The following is a 15,610-nucleotide window of genomic DNA, read 5'->3' as shown; positions in this document are numbered from 1 at the left end:
CACCCCTGGGTATGGGGAGTAGGTCGGATGTGAACTTGATAACATTTATTTGTTGAGAACGGTTCTGTAGGAAGGAGGTAAACCATTGTAGGACCACCCCGTCCACTCCAATCCTTTCTCAGAGTGCATTTATGAGCAGTTTGTGGTCAACTGTATCGAAGGCTGCTGATAGGTCAAGCAGTATGAGTAAGCAGCATCGGTCTGCATCGACTGATTTGTAGACAGCATCTATGACATTCAGGATCGCTGTCTCTGTGCTGCATCCTTTTCTGAAGCCTGATTGGTGAGTATCCATAAGGTTGTTGCTGTCAATGGGTTGGTTAAGTTGGAGGAAAACACATCTTTCCAGGATTTTGGCTGAGAAGGGGAGATTGGAGACAGACCTGCCGTTATTGGGATTGTTTGGGTCTGTGTTCCAATGTTCTCATTGAAAAGCTTTCTATAATCAGTAATGAAAGTGCAACATCGTTGGACCCTCACAGATGACAAACTCCTTCTACTTTTGCAAGACTAATATTGAACGCAAAGCAGTCCTGTATAGTTATTGCATGCACAGCAATAAGTTCCTAATTAATTGTAGTTGGGGCTCCAACAGTGATAGAGGTCAAGCGATCCACCAAAGTAGACAATTTCCTAATTTTCACTTCAGTCTAAGCCACACGAATAAGATGAACAAAAAAAACTCCAAAATCATCCATCAGTACTTCTACAAAACCACTCTTTCCAAAGATATTTTATTGTTTTTTACAATTCAAAATAAAATAGACCTATGCTTCGATCTGTTAAGATCCATATCACTCCTTTCATCTCTTCTCATTAATAAGGTACATACATGGAAAGAGCAAAGCAAGATAGCTGTTTCCCACCCAATTGCATGGAAAGTTAAAATAGGCAATACTACCACAAACAGAAAAAATTCCTTTCAATATTGGTTCTTCACATATCAAAAGCACATCATAAATTACATAACTCAAATTACACATATTCTTACCAACAACGTTAACTGGCTCAGCACTCTGATATCCCTCACACACCATACATGTTACTCCTTTCTTTTCTTGTTCCACTCTCAGCCTAGGATGCCTTCTTGAATATCTGAATTTATATTTAGACTCTTCTTCTAATTCTGTCTCTCGTTTATTTCCAATTTCTGCTAATTCTCACCTTTTTCTCATTATACACTGTTATAAAATCACATTCCACCTCACTCAATGTGCAACACAATCGTTGTTAGTCATATAAGGATTAGGGTTAGAATGCATATTGGATCTTAAATTAGTGTCTTCTCCTAATATGTTTAGATATCCAGGAGACTAACCAATACCTCAATCCCCTCTACGAGGAGACAACCCTTTACCTAAAAGTGTCTTTAATAGCAGCCAATATGCCCCCCCCCCTTCCCCCCCACTCTCCCAGGGGATAACAGTGCCCAGAAAGACCTCTGCTGCAGGGGGGTCCTATATATTGTTTAATTAATACATTTAGCTTGCAAAGTGGTACAAATTAGTTCACCCTATCCATCATGTGCACGTCTTTTAAAATGTTTAAATTTAACTATGTTTGTATATTCGTGTATATCATGTTTAGGGTTCGGGTAAAATTTATAACAAATTTGGCCTTTGTTCCCGCGGTTTGTAAATGTCGCCAGAACTCCTCCTTGGCAATAAAGGGCACCTCGCTCTCTCGCTCTATATATGTACAAAAATTCCCACAATATTTTTGGAAGTTCACCAACGTTATCTGAACCATCTCTTCTAGAAACGCCACTGTTTTTTTTAAGTAGGCCCTGAGCCTGTGTGATTTCAGAATGCGTTTTATCAGGTCTGCCTTATGCTCTGTTTAGCTGCTGTCACCCTCAGCCTGGAACAGCAGGTGGTGCCATTGGGCAGGAAGAGGGAGCCTGGGCGGCTGCTACCGAGCGGCTGCTTTCGGCTCCTTCCCTGCTTCCCAGTCAGTAGCTCTCGGAGGACGGTGTTCAGCACCACGGACAGCAGCAGTTTGCTTCACCGCAGCATCTCCGCTCCTCTGCGCCTAGACTGACACACAGACCTCTTGACAGTAAGTCACCGCCGAGAATGTGTCTGCTTATTTTTGTCTTCGTTTATTTATCTTGTTGGCCTCGTGAACAGAAGCAGCATCCAAAGCTACGCATAGGACTTTTCGACTGCATGGTGACATAAAATAGGCTCCGGGGAGAGGGGCGCAAAGAGTTAGGGTCCCCCGGCCGCACACCGTCTTCCGAGGCCCCTTTAAACGTTGGCGAAAGTGAGATGGCTTGTGACGCGAGGGTGTGGCGGTCGCAGACACATTTTGTTGTATTTTTCTGTATACTACTTCTAACTCGCGCAGTGGCCTATCTTTACAGCACAGCGGGAACGCATGCATTTGTAGATGTTCACCTTTGTGAATAGTCTTGCTTTCTGGGCACGGTTACATGCCCTCTAGTTAATATTTTTGGAGGAACAAAATCGGATTGAAAACGCTCTGCGATGAGCTGTCGGGGGAAGGGGGGACGGGGGGTGGGGGAGAGGTGGAAGAAGAGGCGGTGGCGCAACGCAAAATACCCCCCCCCTCCCCCCCCCCCCCCCCCCCCCCCCAGAATGTGATGAGGGGCTGGTTGTCTCCAATACCTCCAAAATATTAATAGGCTTTGAGCTCGGTGGGGCCCCCTGAAGGGGTTGGGGCTCGCTAAAACGTCGAGGGGCCCCGCACCGCAGGGGCTTGTGTTACGCCCCTCCTGTGATGAGGGCGGTTTTCAGTTGGGTTTGGCGAACACATAAGACACCAAATAACGATCGGGTGTGTGGTTTGTTCATTGCATTGTATGCTATTTATGTTTGTATGTAGTTTATTGTGTTGTACAGTGATTTTTGCTTATTGCCATGTGTGTTGTGCATTGCTCTAGTGTATTACATTTTCTTCTGTAGTGCTTTGTATTTTTCATATTTTATGGTACCGAGTGATCCGCTCTGTTGTATCGTAATGTGTATTCAATTGAAATGTAATTTATATAGCGCTTACTACCCCTGAAGCAGCGTAGTGTATTGCTGTATACATTGAATTGCACTGTGTGGTGCTTGGCAATTAATTAAATTGTGCAGCATATTATATTTATGGCTTTACATTATATATGCGCATGGTTTTACAGTCTATCGTGAACTGTATTTCCTATATTATCACGATGGGGATAGTATATATAGCATTCAATAGCGGGGGTGTATTTTAGTTGGTCCCTTAAAACATATGACACTCTGCGCTTCACGATCATTGTGTTATGAATCAATTTTTATAACATATGACGCCTTTTGCTCTGCACGTAGTGCCATCGCAGAGCACGCCCTGTGCTACATTAATACTCTGGAAGTACAGATTGTATGAATATTGCTGACTTGATGGGGTCTGCTTTTAAGGGTCGGGTAAGCTGCTGACCGATCAGGCGGTCTTGCCGACAGTCCAGTATATGGTCCGGCTGAGTAGGTGAGGTTGCAACATTACCTTGGAGAGGACCACCCATACCTGGCATGCTCAGCACAATAGGCATGGCGTGACTGTGGTTAATAGCAGGTTTCATATGTATTCCCCTCTAATCTTATGCCTGCCGGCTGCTGAATGTTTCCAGGTTGTTTTTTGGATGCTGAGTGGTCACGGTCTGCTTCCTCGACTGGGTTATTTTCGAGCATAGACCCGGCTGCACTGAGTCGACCAGGCATGTTCGGCTGCGCATTAGCATGCAGCGCGCGCGGCGCTCGCGCCTCTGAGATCCGGCCGATGCCCCCGGGGCGGCAAGTGATTGACATGTACAATTGAATCGGACAGCGGCGCGCGCGAGGGAGGGCTGTTGTCGTCGGCCGTGCTCCCTCCCCTGCTCACCCATGTGTGCCTTGGCCTTTGTGTTTTCTGTAGGTCTGGAAAGCGAGGTGCCAGGATGGTGAAGCTGGGGAGCAATCTGAGCGACAAGAACTGCAAGCCGTCGTCAGTGGAGGATGGCTTCCAGACCGTGCCCCTCATCACACCCCTGGATGTAAACCACCTGCAGTTCCCGGCCCCGGAGAAGGTAAACAATGGAAGCACGCATGAGAGGCCTCTGGAGCTGAAGACAGACAAGAGACACAGAGCTAAAGATGCAAGCCAGCACACGCGTGTGACACTCAGACACACATAAGTAGACTAGACACACGGACAAAGATAGACACTGGGACAAGCACACATGCACAACCCGAAAAAATACACTAATACAGAGACGCTACTCAAACAGGCCCACACACACGCGCGCACACACACACACAAATAAAGTAACACAAACATACGGACGTACACAAAGACACCCACACATTCACCAGCACACAAAGCTGTATATACATTCAGACTGACAGTGCCTCTCTCCCTCTCTCTCTCATGCACACAGCACAACACAAGCACACGAACAAACAAAGAGAAACACACACAAACGTGCATAACACAAATCAAGATAGCCAGGCACACACACACGTGCGCACACACACACACAAATAAAGTAACTCAAACATACGCACGTACACAGACACCCACACATTCACTAGCACACAAAGCTGTATATATATTCAGACTAACAGTGCATGCCTCTCTCTTTCTTTCTCTCATGCACACAGCACAACTCAAACACACGAACAAAGAGAAAAAAAACACAAACATGCATAACACAAATCAAGATAGCCAGGCACAACCAAAGACCAGGACTCACTTGCACACGCAGATACCGACACAGACACGTTATTATGTATGTAGCTATTGGTAACTTAATTTGATTGCAAAACGCTTGTATAGTGGACTGCGAGGCGTGGTGTTGCGGTGATAATCTGGTTGTGTTATTCCCGTTCTTTACCTACCAGGAGATGGAAACAGGGTGAATGTGAACCCCGCTAGAGCCTCATCACGGTGGGGGTTTCTCTTTGTGGTGTGACACACCCAGGCCTTAGCACTCCTTTGTTGCAGATTAACAGTCAGCGGACCTGGGCGTTAAGCTACAACGAACCAGGCGTTTTAGCTCAACAACGCCTCTCTGATCTCGGCTGCCTTTTGTTCTGCACTGTATTTTCCTGGGCGCTGACATCAGCTGCAGGTTAACTAAGCGAAAGGCAACAAACAATGTTAAAATCGACCGTGCTCCCCGGAGCACCCCTGCAGCATGCAGAGTGGAGACCCTCCTCGCTTCCGGTCCCGTGGCCCGGGAGTGGGTGCAGCCTCCATCCATTCAGCCCCCTCCAGCTTCCCTCTGCTGAGTCTGTGAGGAGGAGCAATACAGATCCAAGTTGGTCCAATCAGCTGCGAGCACTTTGTTGATCCAGACCACCCGAAGTACATTTGGCGATAGATGTGAACATCTCCGATTTATGCCAGACTTTTTTTATGACGTATTTGGAAAGATATGCTCTGGAGCAAATGTGCAGATGCCAGAGGAGCACGGGCAGCCCTCAACGTTTTGAACAGGTGCAGCTCCGAGGCAGGGACTGTACCCATCCTGATGCACATGCATTCAAAACCTTTCCGAAGAGGTTCACACCTAAGTGCTGTCTAGACTAGAGAATAGTTACCTAGGCTGTGGTGAGGCTGTTCCAAATAACATTGACCTACTAGGATACTGCAATTTCTCAATACGTGGATAAACAAAGAAACAAAACAGGCCTCAGAGTGACTACAGCAGGATTTTCACGGTGCTGACATGGATTATCACCTAAGTGAGAATGGTGTCAGAGCTTGCATATTCACTCACTATCCACCTGTACATTCCGCTCAGTGAGTTAAGAATCTGGTCCAGTGCTTACAATCAGCCAGTGGATTCCAGTGCTCAGCACCTGCACTTTATTGTCAACACTGGCACTTGTGAAAGCCTGTCACATGGTGGAAATGTTTTTTTTCCCCCGGGGAACACGACAACTGATGTTTAATAATTAATTATGCATTAAAATACCCAATACCTGTCACCCTAAGCTATAAAGATATCTAGGAATGCAAGTATTAGTCATTTTAATGTATATTTAAGGTCTGAATTGTCACACTTGTATGATTGTGATAGCTAGTAGTGCTAGTACTGTTATTGATAGCACTTGTGGGAGCAATGGGCGGTGCAAGCTGCAGTGGCCTCCTAACAAGAGCCTCGGCACTTCTTTTTCGCAAAGTAAGCACTGCCCGGCCAGTCAAAAGCTTTTATTGGGCCCTGGTCAAAACTAGTTGTGGAGCTCTGACTCAGCGACCCTGGTTTCAGTCACAGCTTCCTAGCCTGTCCAAAATGTGTGACCCAGGACAATTACTAATCTTACCCTCTGCTTCCTTTTCAGTTATCATGACATTTAAAGGCAAATCGAAATAATGTAGTTCAGGAAGTGCAGTGTATAAAACCCTCTCTTGTATATGGTTTAATAGACCGTAATTTTGCTAGCTCTAGGACAGCAGTAGAGGTCTTGTACAGGAGGCACAAGATACTGACTTGCCTCTTTGTTCACTACTAAAATCTCACTTGGGGTAGAAGCGGGAGAGAATGTGACATTCAACCCAGATATGAAATGCACAATGTCTGACCAGGAAACCTGATTTCAATCCCAGCTCCCAAGCTCGATTAAACAGCGTAACCTTAGGGAATTACTTTTCTCCTCTGTGTCTTCTTTTTCATGATCACCACGTTTGAGAGCACCATGAAATAGTTCAGGATCCACACTGTGCAACACCCTCTCTTGTGTATGGTTTAATAGACCAGAACGTTGCTCCATCTATAAACATAAACGGCTTATATGGGAGGAAACACGACAACTGACTTACCTCTTTAGTCATTAATAAAATTGTCATAGCAGAAAGGGTTCACTCATTTTAATAAAGGATGCTCAGAGCAGTGATATCATCTAAGGTGGTGGTGCTAAAGGTAAATAATACAAAATACACATTTTTATCTAACATTTTTTATATCAGCTAATAATAAAGTGGTAATTACAGACATTTGAAGAATAAGGGGATGCCATTTAGAGTCAAGAGCTGTTTCCTTAAGCTTCCACAGCTCTGCCTTTCCAGACAGGATGAAACACAGATGGGGCTGAGGAGAATTATGGGGCCAGGTGATCACCGCCTCACTACTATTGCCCTATTGATGCTTGCAGTGAGACATGGGATGCCTTTGTTTTGGGAATATAGTTTGCAGCCTCAAGCTCTATACACTCCTGCTGACCACACCCAGTCATTTGAGAGTATGGTTTGGCACCATGGGTATGGTCTGTTTCATAGTACAGTCTTCAATTACAAAGACTCACCCTGGGAATTATGTTGCATACTGACAACCTGGCCAATAGACCGATACTAGGCCTGCCCCATCACCCATGCCCCCTTCTGTGACTGGCGAAGATGCCCTATGAAGCAGGGATTGTGCCACAATATTTGATGTGAGATACCTGTGTTCCTGGAAAAGACACCAGAGCCTAAAGAGGCAAATCTGAAGCACCAAAACATGTTGATGGAAAATAAATAGGTCCCCTTGCTCAGCCCACCTGCTTTTGATAATGTGGTAGCAAGGCCACAGTTGAACCATTTCTAGCTTCCCCAAATCACATTTTAATATAGGTGTGGCAGTTTAGCAAAAAGAGTGCATAAATGTACAAATAATTGACAACGTCTCATCCAAAGTAGTGAAGCCATAACTAGGAAACTGTACCACCAGTGGACACTAGGACTCTTGAATGTTTCCCAGTGCATAATATGGAATCCTCGATAAAGCATACCACATTAGGTAGGTGAGCATTCATCATCAGACATGAGTACATGAATGTATGGCAAATCTATAACAGGTTTGGGTGTTTCTTGTAGGAGTCTTGTACTTCCTTTTTCTTTATGTCTATTTACAAAAATGATGCAACAGTCCTTTAACACCTCCCACTCACTCTTCTCTGCGTTAGTTACCTATGTTGTACCTATCCTGAATGTGTGAAAGAATCGTGTGTTCTTTCTACCGCTGCTACGAGTCCATAACTTATTGTGGGGGGTGTTAGGCAAGGTGTTGCTGTGTATTTTGTTTCTTTATTGTGTTGTGAAGTTCAGTATAACACTTTCCACTCTACATTAGAAAAAAAATCCACATTGACAATGCTTGTTTGAATGCATAATGCGAGTAAAATAGTGAATCCTCACAAAATATGTGAGCAGACTTTGCTTTTGAATTTTGAAACAAACAGTTTTAGAAATGGAGTACGCAAATTTGCAAAATTTTAAAACCGAGCTTACAAGTGGCTCCATGACATCTATAACTCAGCCAGACAATTTTTTTTATTTTTTTTATTTTTTTATAAGACCTTTATTGCACACTCTTACAATAACACAGCTATTGGCCTACAACCCCCAGGGCCGGCCGCATCAAGTATTAGCGTCTGTCAACGTTATATTGGTAACACAGCCCTTCAGCCGACATCCCTGGGTTCCGGCGGCGTTGTGAGGAATGGTGTACATAGTTAATCAAAGTGTATATCGGATCATCGAAAAGACCTAAATTTTTCTGTTACAGTCTTGTCTCATAATGTATTTATATAAAACTTTGAACAAACAAACTCGTCGACATGCAACACGACAATAATCCCAGCAGGTGTAAGAGTAAAGGCACGTTTGGGATCAGAATAGACCCACAGTGTATCCAATAGAGAGACTCATCATGTAGTCAACTGTTGCCCAAAGATGTTCCCACTATTCCCACTCCCACTCCATTTCCTCGTCAGAGCCAGTATCATCGTCTTCCGGTAGAGGATCACATAGGTCACCCCTGTATGAGATCCATGAGGACCAAACCCTGTTCCATTTAAAAGGGCATGCCCTATTTACATATACTGTCCGTTCCGTAAGCATTAGTAGATCCATGTTTCTGCACCACTGCGCCACTGTGGGCTTCTCTGGGGACCCCCATTTCTGTGCTATGTCTCGTTTCGCCACCATCATGGCTAAAGTACCCCATATCAGCCCGTACCTGGATAGATCATTCGGCACCCAGATGTTTAACAGGCATTTTTGTGGCTCAGGAGTCAGTGACACCTCCAGTGTTTGTGACATTGTGTGCATCACTTGACGCCAGTAGGCGGCGATTAGTGGGCAATCCCAAAGGGTATGAAATAGTGTGCCTTCTTCCCCACAACCCCGAAGACAGTAGGGGTGCGGAACTCTGTGTAATTTATGTAGTGTGGTTCTTGTATAGTATACGCGGTGCAGGATTTTTAATTGGACTAGCTTGAGTCTGGACGAGATTCCCACCTCTCTTGGGGATGCCAGCGCCTCATTCCATTCCGTCTCATCCATGTCCCCCAGCTCGTCTACTCATTTTTCGCGCAGTTTCAGCGTAGGGTCTGGTTGGTTATTCAACAGTTTTTTATAGGTGAGGGAGGTGGCGCTGCGTTGCATATAATCAGCCAGACAATTTTGATATATTAGCCAACATCACTTTTCATGCCGGGGTTTTGATCCCATAATGAAACTGTTAAACTGTTAAAAGCAAAACTACAAGCCCCTCAATGCAACATGCTGTCGCTGAAATAGCTACATGTTGGTAATCTATGTCATGGTGCCAAAGTGCAGAGTTGTAAAATGTAAAAAAGACACATTTAGTAATGACCTTTCACCCCCTCTTCTCCGGCCCATTCTCAGGGGTTTCTGTGGTTTAGGTGGTGCGCTCACGACACCTCTCGGATATACCCTGTCTCAACAAGTGCAGCACAGACTGCAGATGCTGGCCCGCGAGGGCCGCCAGTGCAGAGGAGCTACGAGATCCTCACACACAAATGGAATTCACTAATATTTGCTTAAGTGCATCTGTCCCGAATTTGCTCCATTGCAAATCTTTGAAAACGAAGCATAAGACAGATTGAGTAAGTCTGCAATGCCCCGGGATACCTCCTGATTTGCTCTACAGAAATTCTTTATGAATCATCCTCATTGTGCGTTTGAGTGTGAAGGTCTCTGAAGGGCTTTTGTGTTTGTGCTGCATTTAGCTATGCCTTTTTCTGGCTTCCTCAATGTTTTCCTCCAGTGAACTCAGCATACTGCAAGCCCATAGGAGGCACTTGATATTTTAACAATAAATGTTCGACAACAGGGTCTAGCGCACTTTAAATGCGCCACTCCCAAACTTTATCCCAGTCCGATAGAGGGTGGCTACTCCTGCCTCATATCAGTATGTGGGAGCTCTGGCTCTGCTGGTAATAGTTTGAGTTTGTGGTAGAAACATTTTATTTCCTTTCCTTCGGAAAACTGTATACTGGTTCTTCCTTTTGTAAATTAGTTCTCTGTCCCATAACTGGGGTCTTTTGCCTATCCTCATATCTGGTATGTGTATGAGTAGTGGGTGTTTGAGCACTTCAATGTATGGAATAAATGGTGGCTGTCTATAAGGACTCTGTGTGTATGACTGCACAATGCAGTGGTCTCTGTGATATGTCCTTTGTTCATCTGTGGACATAAAATAATGCTCATTGCGATTGCTCATGCACCACCCTCCAAAACTAGAGTTACACTTTGGGTGGCAGGAGGTTTCTCATTCCTTCCATTGTTCAGAGTAGGTTCCCCAATTCAAGTGAAACTCACTTCTCCTTACGTTCCCTCTGATTGGCTGTTGACTAGCATCAGTTGTTCTCTAGCTGTACCATTCTGACTCCAACACACATCCTGGCCATGCCCAGCTCAAAGCGGCTCAGCGTGTGACTGACAGCACCCAAAGCCATTGAAATATAAGGACGAAGGGATAAGATGACTTCCTTTTTACTGGGTGAAGAATTCACGTTTCGAACAAAGCTGAGTTTTGGTTGTTCTTGACTTCCCACCTGTGCCTTAAAGGTGGGATACATCCTAGGCATCTGGACTTCATACTTTGCAAGGGCATTGAGAAGACTTTGCACAGCATTGTAGAGCAGAGGTTTGTATGCCACATAACCTTTGCTGGAGATTGTCATCCCTCAGGCAGGAGCAAAGCATGCATACCCAAAGCCCATTGCTGATGTGGCTAAGTTTGTAGAAGAGGTGTTTGCCTGACCGGTAAGGAGAGGAAAGCTCATATGATGTATCAATCGGCATTCTGGATGCCACAACAAACCAAGCAGTGGAAGAGCCACAATATCTTAAGACTTGATGGAAATTCTAATGTTGCGCGCCTCAACTTCTCACCTGTTTGTCTGAATCTGCGGCTTGGATGAATAACTATTATCGCAAGCTTAAAGCAGTCAAGATGGAGGACGTGTTTATGCACCCCCCCCCCATCAGTCTGGCCTGCTGCCTGTGCCCTTCTCTTTCATCTGGAGTTAAAAACCCTCAGTGTTTATTTTAAGAGCAATCCCTCTTTCAAACTCAGCATTAAAATGTGTTTTTTTACCAAACAATTGAGGAAAGGTACTACCATTTCGCCACGGGGACACTCATTTTATTGTGATTCATTCTGCTGTAGAGTTCAGATTAGCCTATGCTAACACCTTATATCTGGGCCTGCCAGCGTCCGCGGTTCATTTGCTACAAATGTTCTAAAATGCATCAGCAAGACTCCTGCTCAATCACATCACTCTGCTTCAATTTAAGACCATCTAAAAGTTAAGTCTAAGTCCCCATCCATAAGCAGGCTCTGTTTGGGCCCAAGAGGGGGGCAGCACAGACCACAGACTCGCTTGTTGGTGTGGAAAAGGCCGCTTTATTGGAAACAGGTGCACCATACACATTTAAGAACCCTTGGCCTCTGCCGTACAAAAGTATACCTCAATAAATAATATCCTCCTATCCTTCCCCCACCCCCTCCCCTGAACATGATCCCCCCTGCAACAATTTTAACCATAACTTGCCATTTCCTAACTTTCTTCACCTACCTAACTACGTAAACTTCTTATATTCCTACATAACTGTAACTATACATTGTTGTACCACCAATTGACCTAGGAAAAGTGCCCCCCCAAAAACAACTTGCAACACACCAGCACCTGCTCCAGCAAAAACCCGATACAAGTTTACCCCGCTGATGTACCTGTTCACAAGGAAAACCACCTAGAAGACTAGAAGAAAAAAGGAAAGTGAAACGACAATTGGAGCCCCAAAAACAGTAGGAACAAACTTAACCTAGGGAGGGAGGGCGAGACAAAACAAAACCGCTCTACCCGTCCCAGCCAGTTGACGTGTCACAAACCACCAAAATGGTGCCTCCGACACAAGATGGCCGGCCGTATAGGCGGTAGCCCAAAACCAGCCCAACCCCAGCCCAAGGAGAGCTCAAAAGAGCCCAACCAGCCCAATGGCCCTGTCTGCCCTGGCCCAAAACCCCCAGGGGTGGCAGCCCTCCCGCTGGTCGCCCGACTCACCAAAGCCCTATTAAGAACCTCTATACTTGTAGTAAAGTACATGGTCCGGAGGCTATTAAACATTTATTCCTGCAAAACCTTCTGGAGCACCCCTTGCACTCGGCCAATGTCTCCTTGTGTTGCAGTCTCAAAATGATAAAAACTCCACATGGGGTCTGTTAATTTATTTGCTTTTAGAGTGGCCTTATATTGCAATGCTCTTTCACTAGAGCTACGACCCATTTCTTATTAAGGTAAGTTTGAAAAACTAAAAAAACTGACTTTTCTAGATTTAATGTCTGACTTTGTCTTGTCCTCAAATTAGCACCAAGTTACTTGAGGGCATTTGTGTGCTTCACAAAAACAACTTTAGAGCTGCGGAGAGACTTTCCCTTTACATCTCTGGTGATTTTAAAACATCTACAACAAGGGAGATGTAGATCTTTTCTTCACACTACTACTATCAAAGTTGTCACATGTTGGCTGTAGCCATAATAGTGTTTCCAGAAATGTTTCTGCCAGCTCTCTAGTGTGGTTGATTCCTGACATATTACCGGTTGACGTCATGGCTTGAACCCCAACCCTAAAGTCCAGTATCCAGTTGAAACAGGGGAAACGTTGGAGCTCTGTGAGTGTCCCGGCTCCATGGTTCCCCCAACAGAAAGTCCTGACTCCATCCTTCTATGTTTGGGCTACAGCTCCCTAAACTTTGACACCGCACAGGATATCACAGTGAATCTTTACCCACAATTACATCTTCCCATAATCAGGAACATTGAGACCATTGGGGCTCTTAATTGGTATCAAACTGAACTCTATGCTAACTGGACATAGACTTCAGGATGGTCTGTAGCTACTTGTAACTTTTCTATGAGACTTCAGGCACCTTAAAAATGACAATTTCCTTCACTGGAATAGGATCCTTATAGATTGGATGGTGGGTTTTTAGGTGAATAAATTGTTGGATTTTAATTTTTACTCGAAAGTTAACAGTGGGCGCTTCATCCAACTGAGTTGTCCAGACGAGGATCAGATCTTCAACGTTGAATTTATTACCTGCTATATAATGTGTTATGTTGCATCTGAGATGGGGCGTAGCTTGGTCAGTACGATTGGGGGTGAGTCTCAGATTTTCCAATCACGTTGCAATATAATGCTAAAATACATTATACGACAAGCAGGACACATGAGAGGGGCTTAAGGGGTAGTGGAAAGAGAGAGGAAAGTGGATTGGTAGGAGTACTTAATGAGAGAAAACACACTAGTTTGTAAAATAACCATCATTTTTGAGGACTTCTAAAATAGAGAGAGGGAGAGATTGTGTGTGCGTTTTTTGTCTGCGTGTATGTAAACATCCGACAGACACCTCATCATACCCAACCGAAAGTGCCTGTACCCAACTACTTACCAGAAAATACATTTATGGGGAGGTGAAACACCCTAAACGCCACCCCCCCCGGAAGAGCTACGCCCCCTGTATCTGAGATTCCTATCCCTAGAGTGAGCCTCGACCTCTTCAATTCAGGATCCATTAAAGTCAAGTGCTGAAAGGGAGGAACTTGCTATTCAATTGGTCTGAATAGTATTAATGGCCCTGATACACCAGTACCACACAGCAGTGATCACACAGCACATTGCCTAGATAACCACCGACATTACCGAAAGTCCTCGCTGGGGGAGAATTGGGGCGAGGCAGGGCTTTAAGTGGGATGAAAAAACTGGAGGGTCTCTCAAAGGGGTGTGGCTAATGTAATTAAGGGTGTGGCTTAAAACACTCCAACTAAAAAACCTGTGCCTATCATAGTGTGCCGCCAGACTTGTATTTTGCTGTTTCTGTCATTGCATCTAGATATATGGTACCCCAAGTAACATCATACCTACAAGAAATCAAGACTATTGGCTTTGTCAATGGTTGTTAGTTGCATTAGATAAATAAGCAGCAACTATGGTTTGTTGCATATAATATTGAAAAAGCTTCCAATTCCTGGTGACACCACGACGATGTTGCTGCTTTCGAGTTTCAAAAAGAGAAGGGAAATCCAGAGAGAAAATGACTATCTTTAAAGGATTTCCCTTCCCCTACAAACGCTCACCTGGCATGACGTCATGTCGTAACTGCTCCACTAATGAGAAGTGAGCATGCGCACATGATGTGCCTGCTGTCCGGGAAAAAAACGGACTGCAGTTGCAGCAGGCACAAAACAGAGCCTGAAAGAGACCCGTTTCGACGCCCCCTTTAAAAAACTGACGGTGCTCAGACCCGGTGAGACCCGGCCCACTTAAAGCCCCGGGGGGGAGGGATTGTTCGATGAACTGGCAGCGTTTGTCTTTTAAAATGTTTTTTCAGTTCATCAGTAGACTGCTTTCAAGTCATATTAAAATGATGTAAAACCTAGCGCTGTTAAAGATGGCTTGTTGGCACAGCAGGTATGAAGGAGAGGCCTCGCCCATTCGTCTGGCCCACTTTGTTATTCTGCGATTTGTTACTGTCATCAATAACTCTCTATCCCATATGTTCGATTTATGTTGAGCTATTTCAATACATTCTTGCTCCTCACATCTGTCAAGCAATTTAAATGCTAATATCAGGAAGCTAATCTCACTCGCCAGCAAAGAGTTATTTTCTGTGTGGAATCATTGCAGTGGACAAAATGGCGGGCATTTCCATTCCCATTTGGGGACCGGATAGCTGTGGGGATTACACTCTGTCCTATTGTAGTAACTGACAAGTACCTCTATTAGTTTTAGTGGCGGCAGAATAACCTCGAAGTAAATGGGAAATAACACTCGGTGCTTTTGTGGAATGAAAGCTGAGTGCCCTACAAAGAGGAGATTTAATATATCAGAACGAGCACATTCAAGAAAATACAGATGACATGTTGTTACAAGAGTGTGTGACACATTGCTTCACTCTGTGGCCCTTGTGCAGATGAGCACCGGAAACCTTAACGTTACGAGACGATAAAGTCTGAATTTAGTGCATTATTCCTCTAAGTAGAACAATTGCATCTTTGTTTTGTTTCTTCCAGAGTTCTATATAGGGCGTTCTTGACCCAAAGGTTTCAGAGCACTTTACATAAGTACATGTTGCGTTATAGACGGGGACATCCATATTTTGCTTGGCAAAGGGAAATTAAGGGACTTAGGGCCATGTTATCAAGAAAGAGCGATACATTATCGCCGCTTTTATCGGCAGGAAACTGCCGCTAAAGCGGCAATAATGGGCTTGATAATATGCCCTTGTGAATTCCCATAGAAGCCCAGGTTAACACCAGAACCTAATCTTTAATGGGAATTCACAAGGTCAA

The 15,610-nt window shown here is 44.6% G+C and overlaps 1 protein-coding gene across 1 annotated transcript in view; it reads left to right on the top strand.

Moving 5' to 3' along the window:
- Window positions 1-1,906: 1,906 nt before the first annotated feature.
- Window positions 1,907-15,610, top strand: part of NSG2 (neuronal vesicle trafficking associated 2) — a 190,158-nt gene continuing 176,454 nt past the window's right edge. The window contains exons 1-2 of the mRNA XM_086931572.1: window positions 1,907-2,058; window positions 3,904-4,054. Of these exons, the coding sequence (XP_086787698.1) occupies window positions 3,926-4,054 (129 nt within the window). The 5' untranslated portion in view covers window positions 1,907-2,058; window positions 3,904-3,925. The remainder of the gene's footprint in view (window positions 2,059-3,903; window positions 4,055-15,610) is intronic.

This window comes from Lissotriton vulgaris, chromosome 7 (assembly GCF_964263255.1).
Source record: "Lissotriton vulgaris chromosome 7, aLisVul1.2, whole genome shotgun sequence".
Classification (NCBI taxonomy): domain Eukaryota; kingdom Metazoa; phylum Chordata; class Amphibia; order Caudata; family Salamandridae; genus Lissotriton; species Lissotriton vulgaris.
The sequence above is the reverse complement of the archived record's forward strand: the minus strand, read 5'-3'. Positions and strand labels throughout refer to the sequence as shown.